This window comes from Otolemur garnettii, unplaced genomic scaffold (genome assembly GCF_000181295.1).
Source record: "Otolemur garnettii isolate 467f Iridium unplaced genomic scaffold, OtoGar3 scaffold00155, whole genome shotgun sequence".
NCBI classification, from domain to species: domain Eukaryota; kingdom Metazoa; phylum Chordata; class Mammalia; order Primates; family Galagidae; genus Otolemur; species Otolemur garnettii.
In genome coordinates, this window is record NW_003852550.1 from 562,375 (window position 1) to 573,136 (window position 10,762).

At 37.2% G+C, this 10,762-nt stretch overlaps 1 protein-coding gene across 2 annotated transcripts in view; it reads left to right on the plus strand.

Moving 5' to 3' along the window:
* Window positions 1–10,762, plus strand: part of RNF128 (ring finger protein 128, E3 ubiquitin protein ligase) — a 97,552-nt gene that overhangs the window by 80,145 nt on the left and 6,645 nt on the right. For both annotated transcript variants that reach the window (XM_012811380.1, XM_003799718.2), the window contains exons 3-6: window positions 2,366–2,437; window positions 5,801–5,883; window positions 7,146–7,242; window positions 8,162–8,330. In XM_012811380.1, the coding sequence (XP_012666834.1) occupies window positions 2,366–2,437; window positions 5,801–5,883; window positions 7,146–7,242; window positions 8,162–8,330 (421 nt within the window). The remainder of the gene's footprint in view (window positions 1–2,365; window positions 2,438–5,800; window positions 5,884–7,145; window positions 7,243–8,161; window positions 8,331–10,762) is intronic.

The window sequence follows — 10,762 nt, forward strand, 5'->3', positions numbered from 1 at the left end:
AAAAAAAAAAAAAGACAAAGAGCAAAATGATAGTCAAAGGCTTTTCATCAACTATATTATTTGCCCCCACCCTCCCTGTTTTCTCTTCTTGGCTTTATTTTTTGTTCTCATTTGCATTTTTCTCCTAGATGCTAAATAGCTCATGGTCTATATGTGAAGAAAGTTGTATAGTTTGGATGGCTGGGCTAGGACCCTGTAGACATATTGACTGTTCAATGGAAAGATTGCCACAGCTTCACAGACCATAGAATCCAGGAGCTAGAAAAATTTCACAAGATAGCTGAGTTATGGGTGCTTATATTGTAATGGACTCTTGGAATCTATAGAACAGAGTTCTAGTACCAGGTATAATACTTAGAGGCTGCATACCCTTTTGGATAAGTTATTTTACTTTTTTAAGTCTCTACTTGCTCATCTTTAAAATGAGGATGTTACCTCCTTCAGGGGTTGTCGTGAGGATTAAATGGCATAATAGATATATAAAATGATTTTAAATTATATGGCAAGTGTATGAATATAACGAGGTAGTAATACTGGCTTCCTGTTCCAAGCCACAGTCAAAACAGATGGCTGCCTTGATAAAACTATGGTCTTCCATGGGTTGAGCAAGGTATTCTTTGGGCATTAATTTTTTTATCTGTCAGATAAGATGTCAGGCGAGGTGATCTCTAGATCTTAAGTGTACACTGTCACTTTGTCATTTACTTAAAATGCAAAGAACAAAATAGAATGGAAAATATTTGTGCTCATAATAAAGGTCCATCATAGAATTTCCTGTTTAGCTCACAGTTACCTTCCAAAATAAGAATGAAAGGGCCTCAAGTAACACCTCTTGCCTACCTAAGACCTAAGATTTTGTATTAACTGTTTGCTTTTTTTTTTTTTTTGCAGTTTTTGGCTGGGGCTGGGCTTGAACCCGCCACCCCCAGTATATGGGGCCAGCACCCTATTCCTTGAGCTGCAGGCATTGCCCAAAATGTTCCTTTTAAGCTTCTTTGCTGGTCAGGGAATAATCTGAGGGGCTTCTGCTATTCCTATGACAGCAAAAAAAAAAAAAAAAAAGTTTTGGTAGTTATCTTCTTGGCACTAAGCCAAATACCTTTCACAAAATGATATATAGGAGAGACAGGTTTGGGCATTGAGGAGATTCCTCACATACTTATACTTATGGATTATTCCCTTCCAAAATATATTTGCTATAAATATATATAGACATGTTACAAGTACTTTTTGTGCTTATTGATGAATGGCGGTTTAAATTTTCATTTAATAAACATTTTAGTGAGTGTCTACTATGTGCCAGACATTATGCTAGATACTTTACATTAGTTACTAGAGATAACTTACATTATCTCTAGTTTTAATGTGACCTAAATGTCATCTGGGACTGTGCTGAGATGGAAGTACATAGAGTGGGGTTTCTTTGCCCCTTCTTTAATTTAGATATATATTATATTAACTTGAAGCATTTGTATATGCAGTAGATTTTAGTGAAAAGGAAGGATTTATTTACAGCAATATCTCATAATCACCTAAGATTCGTCCCCCTGAGCAATTCATCCCACATAGAACAATAGTCTCTCATTGATTCCTTTCCTTGTAATCTTCCCCTTACCTCTTGGATTCCTCCTGCACCCTAACTTCTCATCTGACTCAGTTATCCATAATATTTTAGTCCTTATTTCATAAGCGAACCTGGGGCTTTTGCATATCCAGACTCATTTAGATATATGCTCAGTGGGGAAAAAGACAAAAGGTGACCACTCTCAGAATTTGTCTTTCTTATAAGGCAACAGTGGTTATAAACAGTGTTTTTCTCCCTAAGAACAAATACTGTATGTGGGTTGGTACTATCCTTCGTTTTATAGATGAATAAACAAGCTCGAAGAAGTAAATGACTTATCCAGGGTTATTCATTTAGTAAATGAAAAAGTCATATTTTGAACCTAGATCCATTTGAATCAAATCCTGTGCATGTTCCACCAAACAAGACATGATTCAAGAAAGAAATTGGAAAAGATGCATGTTGAGGTCCAGGTCCTCTGAGCTTGAAAACAGGAAGATTGCTTTGAAAATTCATAGCATCTGAACCCACTTGGAGTAGGGACACATAGCTTTGCCATTATGTTTTCCAAAGGTTCTGTTTAGGAAAGATGAAAAACATAATGAGAGAAAAGTTTCAGTAATTTGAAAAATCCTATCTGATATCAATAAATGAGACTTTTATTATGGCTAATTAAATCTTATCTCTCAAAATTCACTTATACTGCGACTTTTATCTGGTATTTGTTGACCCTTTCTACCTTTTTCATCATAGTTCTTTTAAAAATAGTTTTTCTAATACCTTCTATTTTTTTTATTACAGAGGCAGTTAAAAGCAGATGCCAAAAAAGCTATTGGAAAACTTCAGCTACGCACACTAAAGCCAGGGGACAAGGTGCATTTATGACAATTTAAATGCCTTTTGTTAAAGCAATGCTAATAAGCCATGTTCAAACTAAATGTTCTTTCCAAGTATGTTTTTCATTGACATTTATAAGGCTGATTGACTTTTTAATCTTGATGCAAAAGGTAGGCCCAATGATAGCTAAGTCCTAATCCCTGGAACCTGCAAATGTTACCTTATATGGCAGGAAGGACTTTACTGATATGATTAAGTTAAAGAGCTTGAGATGGAAGATTATCCAGTTGGTCCCTAATATAATCACAATGTCCTTATAAGAGGGAGGAGGATAGAGATTTGACTAGGGTACTATAAGAGATGTGATAAAGAAAGCAAGAGGTTGGAGTGATGCAAGGAAGAGGTCACAACTGAGGAATGCACATGGCCTCTAGAAGCTGGAAACAGTAAGGAAAGGGAGTCTCCCCTGAAGCTTCTGGAAGAAGCACAGTACTGCCAATACCTTGATTTTATACTTTGGATATCTGGACAGTAAGAGAATAAAAGTTGTGTTGTTTTAAGCTACAGACTTGTAGAATATTAATGTTCTACAGCAATAAGGAGCTAATACAATGCTTTACTGCAGCTTTATTTGAACATCCGTTTTCAGATTTAGGACAGTTGAAAACTACCATCGATAGGTAAAGCATGTATAACAAAAAACAACTGTAGAACTTACCAAAATAAAAATACACCATTTACAATAGCACCAAAGCCATTTAATACTTATGTATAAATTTTAAATAATATGTATAAGATCTATATGCTTAAGACTGCAAAACACTAATGAAAGAAAGAAATCAAAGAAGACCTAAGTAAACAGAAAGATATACCATGTTCATGGGTTAGAAGACTCACTGTTTAGATGTCAGTCCTCCGAAACTAATTTATAGATGCAATGCAGTTTCAATTCCTATCCTAGTGGGATTATTTATAGAAACTTACAGGCTGATTCTAAGTTTTTATGGAAAAGCAAGAGAATTAGAATAAACAAAACAATTTTGATAAAGAGGATTAACTTTGGATGATTTGCAGAATTATTTTAAAGCTGCAGTTAGTCAAGAGGGTGTGGTATTGAGAAAGGATAGACTTATAGCAGTGGAACTGAAGAGAGAGACCAGAAATAGGCCCACATATGTGTGGTCAATTGAGTTTAATAAAAGTGCAAAAGCAATTAAATGAGTTAAGTAGAGCCTTTTCAACAGGGCAGACAATTGTTAGCTATTTATAGGCAATGACTGGATACCCATAAGCAAAAAGAAGAAAAGAATCTCTCTCAATCCATTCTTCATACACTGTGTAAAAATTAATTGATCATAGAGCTAAATGTAAAACCTAGAACTATGAAATTTTTAGAAAAAAACTTTGGAGAAAAATATTTTCATAACTTGGGTTGTATAGATATTCCTTAGATATGACACCAAAAACAAGTCCATAAAAGAAAAACATGAGAAATTTCACTTTATCAGAGCTAAGAATTTCTGCACTTTGAAAAACACTGTTAAGAGAGATAAAGACAAGGTACAAACTCAGAGAAAATATTTGCAAATCAGATATCTGCTAAAGGGCTGTGCCCTGAATATATAAAGAACTCTCAAAATTCAACAGTAGGAAAACAACCAACCTAATTAAAAAAAATGGGTAAGCAAAACAGATACTTCACCAAAGAATAAATAAATATATATTCTATATGTAGTATACACACACATATATAGGGCACGTATATATGTGTGTGTGTGTGTGTGTATACCGTGGTGTCACAGCTCACAGCAACCTCAAACTCTTGGGCTCAAGTGATTCTCTTGCCTCAGCCTCTCAAGTAGCTGGGACTATAGCTCCTGCCACAACACTCAGCTGTTTTTTAGAGACAGGGTCTTGCTCTATCTCAGGCTGGTCTTGAACTCATGAGCTCAAGCAATCTACCTGCCTCAGCTTCCCAGAGTGCCAGGACTACAGGCATGAGCCACTTCACCAAAAAAAAAAAAGTATGAATGACAAATAAGCACACAAAAAGATGCACAACATAATTAGTCGTTAGAGATACAAATTTTAAAACCACAATGAGATACCATTACACCTTCATCAGGATGGCTAAAATACCTTGAGCTGGCCAAATGTGGAGCAACTGAAACTCTCACACATTTGCTGGGAAGAAAGCAAAATGGTACAGCCACTTTGAAAAAGTTTGGCAGTTCCTTATAAGGTTAACTTAACGAAGGGGGAAATCTATATTCACCTAAAAACCTACATACGATTATTCATAGCAGTTTTATTCATAATTGTCAAAAACTAGAAAGAACCCACATGTCCTCCAACTGGTGAATGGGTAAATTGTGGTACACCCATATCTTAGTATATTATTTAGTAATTAAAGGGGGAACCCTACTAATATACACGGCAACATAGATGAATCTTGAACGCATTGTATGTATTAAGTGAGAGAAGCCAGATTCAAAAGCTACATAATAGATGATTCAAAAGCTACATAATAGATGACTCCATTTATATGACATTCTGGAAAGGCTAAAACTATAAGAACTAAAAACAGATTTGTGGTTGCCAGGGGCAGGGGTAAAAAGAAAAATTAACTACAAAGAGGTATGGGAATCTGTTCTATATCTTGATTGTGTTGGGGAATAAATGACTGTTTATGTTTGTCAAATACTGGAGAACTGAGCCCAGCATGGTGGCTCATGCCTGTAATCGTAGTGCTCTGGGAGGCAGAGGTAAGATGATTGCTTGAAGTCACAAGTTTGAGACCAGCCTGAGCAAAGAGAGACCCTGTTTCTAGTAAAAATTAAAAAAAAATTATCCAGGTGTGGTGGTAGGCCCCTGTAGTCCAGCTACTTGGGAGGCTGAGGCAGGAGGATTGCTTGAGTGCAGGAGTTTGAGGTTGCTGTGAGCTAGGCTGAGGGGATAGCATTTCTAACTTGGGCAACAGAGCAAAACTCTGTCTCAAAAAAAATGAAAAAGAGTTGTGGAACCATATAGTAAAAAAGTGAATTTTACTACATGTATGAATTAGACCTTTTAAAAAAGAAAACTGAGAAAACATAGTTATAGAACTTGTCTAAATGATATTTTATGAATGCTAAAGTCAGGAAAAATAGTTTAAATCAGTACTACATGTTTCTGTTTATTCTGTTCTTCTTTTGTTGGACTTTATTCTTTTTACCTTTTTAATTCTAAATAATCTTAAATTGTCTATTGAAACTTTACAGTTACATAGTCATTTAATGATATTCCTCCTCCTGTAGGAATTTATGCTGGTTAAACACATATGTATTCTGATCTTGCTCTGTCCTTTAATGTATTTTTTCTTATCTGTCTATCAAAGTAACAATAACTATTGGCTCTTAGGAAATTGGCCCTGATGGAGATAGTTGTGCTGTGTGTATCGAGCAGTACAGGGCAAATGATCTGGTACGCATACTAACCTGCAAGTAAGTTTCTTTCATTTTATATCATCAATAAGAATAGCTGACCCCCCAAAAGATAGTGGTGGACGAAAACTATTTTGAATGTTTCCAAATTGATGTAAGAAGTTTATTTTTAGCTTATTTTCATTTAAATACAGAATAATGCTTTATTTTTTTATTTTATTTATACCACTGAAAATGGTATCTGTCTAATTGTGGTACAACTTGTTCTAGACTAATTTCATAGAAAACTGAGAACCTAGCCAGCACAATTTATGTAAATGATGATGGGAGGGTATACCTACATATATAAAGTAGTATTAGATGATTTAATCTTAAATTCATTCTAACAGTCCCACTGAGAAAAAGTAAAATTAACTTTATGAGCAGCTATTTGGAAGTCTTCACTCTTTAGTTTTTAAAATTGTCCTACTCCTAAAGGTTGCTTTTAACACTCTTAGCTAGTAACTGTAGTAATAGTATTCTTGGAATGTATCACACTGCCCAGCAAGGTGTCCAACCCTTTTTCTGCTGCATATGGGAAGAATAAAAATTGTCTTGGGCCACACATAAATACACAAACACTAACAAATGCTTATGAGCATGAAAAAAGGTTGGTGATACTTTCCACAATATCTGATACCACAGAGAAGCAACACAGTCCTTAGGTAACCTGAATGTAGCCCCTGGGCCACAGGTTGGACATCCCTGGATCAGTCCCCTGTTATACTCAATACTTAACATTGTACTATACTGTTGAGCATGACTGTACCATTCAACAGTTAGAGAATGACAGAATAATAGTTTAAGATTTGAAATACTGACAAAATCTTAGGTCAGGTAGCATCTTAGCCATTTTCAAGTGAGTACAAAAAATAGTTGTTTTTTTTTAAAGTTAGTATAATAGGGTGTTTATATTTAAAAGTGCTGTATTATCTGCCCTTTTATACCTACTTTACTAAGAACACAAAAATGTGGATCATGTTGCACAAGAATCCTAATAACAAATTCCATTTCAAAAGCATTTGGGGTCTACGGCCATACCACCCTGAACGCGCCCTATCTCGTCAAAAGCATTGGGAGTGACTCAGAAAAGTACTGTGTTATGAAATTCCCAAGTTTTGCCTCTGTGGCTTCTTCATCATATTAATAGTGTATGTAGAAAGGCATCTATTCAGAGACTAAGTAAAGTTACCAGAGTACTCTGTTAATATACAGTATATTGAGCAAAATATTGTTGCTGTTTCACAACTGATAATTAAATGATGTGTTTTTTCCTTTGTTAGCCATATTTTCCATAAGACCTGTGTTGACCCCTGGCTGTTAGAACACCGAACTTGCCCAATGTGCAAATGTGACATCCTCAAGGCTTTGGGGATTGAGGTAAACACTGCTATCCTGGGACGGCACCTGGGGCTCAAAGGGGTAGGGCGCCGGCCCCATATGCCGGAGGTGGTGGGTTTAAACCCAGCCCTAGCCAAAAACTGCAAAAAAAACCCCCCAAACAAAAAACATTGCTATACTGTTTATAAGCAGGATATATGCCTGGGCTTTCAGGAAAATACCATCCTTATTTTTAGCTAGGAATGTACCATACTTATAGTCTGTACTTAAAACTGTATTTCCATATTTATGTCATATTTACATCATAGGGACAGGGAGGAGTTATCTTGGACCACCTCTGTTTTCCTTCTTCCCTCCCTCTCCTCAAATGTACTTTTTATTTGGTCAGAATTTAAAATGGTGACCATGCAAAGTACCAACTTAGCATTCCTCTTTGTGCTTTTTTTTTTAACCCTTACTATTACATAGTGACCAAACTTACAGTTAAATGAGCATGTATAATTTGAGAAATCATAATGCATTTTAAATTATAATTTTATATTCAGTAAATTAAAAGTGGCCTATTTTAAGATACAACAAAAAGTCAATCTCAATAAAAGTCTTCTTGACTTGAGATGTATAGATGACAGTTATTCTTACTACCCCTAGGGGACAGCATGACATTTTTTTTAGTGCCTGCCTTGTACTAGGCATCGTGTATCAAGTTCTGGGATCACCCAAATGACCATGTCAGATGTGAGGGCACTCCGCCCATAGCATCTTCCACCCCGTTGGTGGACTCAGTTACTCTAACTGTTCTGACTAGGCCAACAGCAGAATTTTATGATCATCAGAAGGGATTATAAGTTTAAAAGGTTAAGAAACATTGCTCCAGTGAGTCACCTATGAAGAACTTTATAGTACTATGTGAAGGAAAAGCATGGAATCTGAGATCCTTTTGTTTAAATGCTTTCCAAAGGTGGATGTGGAAGATGGGTCAATGTCTTTACAAGTCCCTGTTGCGAATGAAACATCTAATAGTGCCTCCTCTCATGATGAAGATAATCGCAGTGAGACCGCGTCATCTGGCTATGCCTCTGTACAGGGAGCAGACGAACCACCTCTGGAGGAACATGTGCAGTCAGCAAGTAAGCATCATACTAAGGGTTTCTGAGTGTCCTACTAATAATCTCTTATGGTCACATGCCCATCAGAGTACTCCTTTGAGACAGAGCCTCAAGCTGTCACCCTGGCTAGAGTACTGTGGCATCACAGCTCACAGTAACCTCCAAGTCTTAGGCTTAAGGGATTCTTTTGCCTCAGTCACCCAAGTACCTGGGACTATAGGCACCCACCACAATGCCTGGCTATTTTTTGGTGGTAGTTGTCATTGTTGTTTGGCAGGCCCAGGCTGGATTTGAACCCACCAGCTCCTATGTATGTATGTGGCTGGCGCCCTAGCTGCTGAGCTATAGGCGCCAAGCCAAAGAGTACTCTTGTTTTTTATTATTGGTTCCATTCAGCCATTATTGCAGTGTAGGTTTCTCCTACTTAAAATGATGCAGTGGGATCAGGATATATGATGCAGGATATACCCCAGTTAATATGCACATATTCAAATGTACCTGAAATAGATGAAATGCATCAGAAGTGGAGATTATTCTCAAAAGAAAGATCTGTTACAAAGCTTTTCTCTGATGCATTTAAATGTTGGCTTATTAACCACATACAGAGGCTAAAGAGAAACTTTAACTTCAGAAGTTATTGTTTATTGTGGCGAAATCATAAATTAAGTTAAAGGAGTCCTGAGATGATAAAATAGAATTCAGTTTACAAAAACTTGATTCACACATAACTTCCCAGGAACCCATCTTTTACAATTAGGAAACCTTTTAGGAATGGTATGTGCTGCCACCTGTTGACTATTTGTCATGAATGAAATGAACAAATCACTGGAAACTAAAATTGAAAATACTGTTTTCAAAATTCATATGAGTTAGTATTACAACTTAGTAATTTTATGCCAATGCCGAAATTTTAGGAATTTTGTCACTTCAAAGAGAAAACCCCTAAAAAGTTATTTTTCCTTTTATAAATCTCAACCTTTTCATGCTTCTTTTTTTTTTGTTTTGTTGGTTTGAAAATGTTTTTCAATTCTTATTTTAAAATAATCTAATTCTAGGCCAGGTGTGGTAGCTCACGTCTGTAATCCTAGCAATCTGGGTGGCCTTGGCCAGTGGATTGCTTAAGCCTAGAGATTCAAGACCAGGCTGAACAAGAGCAAGACCCTGTCTCTACTAAAAATAGGAAAAATCTAGCTGGGCATTGTGGCAGGTACCTCTATTTGCAGCTACTTGAGAGGCTGTGGCAAGAGGATCAAGAGTTGGAGGTTGCTGTGAGCCACGATAGCACCATGGCACTCTACCCAGGACAACAGAGTGAGACTATCTCAAAAAAAATAAAAATAAAAAGTAGGGCCAGGCGCAGTGGCTCATGCCTGTGATCCTAGCACTTGGGAGGTCGAGGGGTGGATTGCCCTGAGCTCATAGGTTCGACACCAGCCTGAGCAAGAACTAGACCTCATCTCTAAAAATAGCCAGGTGTTGTGATAGGCACCTGTAGTCCCAGCTACTTGGGAGGCTGAGGCAAGAGGATCGCTTGAGCCCAAGGGTTGGAGGTTGCTATGAGCTATGGCTCCACAGCACTCTATCGAGGGTGACAAAGTGAGACTCTGTCTCAAAAAAAAAGAGCAAAATAAAATAATGGAATTCTAGCATAAAAGTAGAAGAAAAACGAATTGTCAAGATAGCTTGTGAAAATTTCAGTTTCTGTGACGTAAACATTTGTCCTCTAAAGGCTTATCAGTTACCATAGATACCATTTCTGAAGATGTCACGAGGAATACTGCTATGCAAAAGCAAACCTTGTATTTCTTGTAATCTAATCTTCAGACATTTCCTTGAGTATAGTCATAAGAATCTTAATCATCTCTGTGGATTTTTCCACCTGTAATAGATAATCATTGTCTATTTGTCCCAGATAATCTTGTCTTGCGTAATGGTGTGGCAGTAGAATTCCGTGAAGGTAAAAGTACAGGATAATTTAATTTATTGCTAGTTTTCTCGTGTATAAAAAACAACATTCCAATGTGCCCTTTTTGTGTTCTGCTCTTATGGGCTGGATGGTGGGCAGAAGGGGGAAGCACAGTACATTTTGCAGAGAATTAGAAAAGCAAATGAAATGATGTCCATGTTCTTCCTCCTCTATTCTTTATCTGGATGAATGATAGTAACACCCACCCAGGTGTCCCAAACCAGACACTAGGGAGATCCTAGATTCTTCCTTCTTCCCCTACCTATTGATTCAACATCTGTTTCCTCAGCTCTGCGCGCCTGTGGCTTAAGTGACTAAGGCACCAGCCACATACACCTAAGGTGGTGGCTTTGAATCCAGCCCAGGCCTGCCAAACAACAATTATGGCTGCAACCAAAAAAAAAAAATAGCTGGGCATTGTGGCGGGCACCTGTGGTCCCAACTACTTGAGAGGCGGAGGCAGGAGACTCACTTGAGCCCAGGAGTT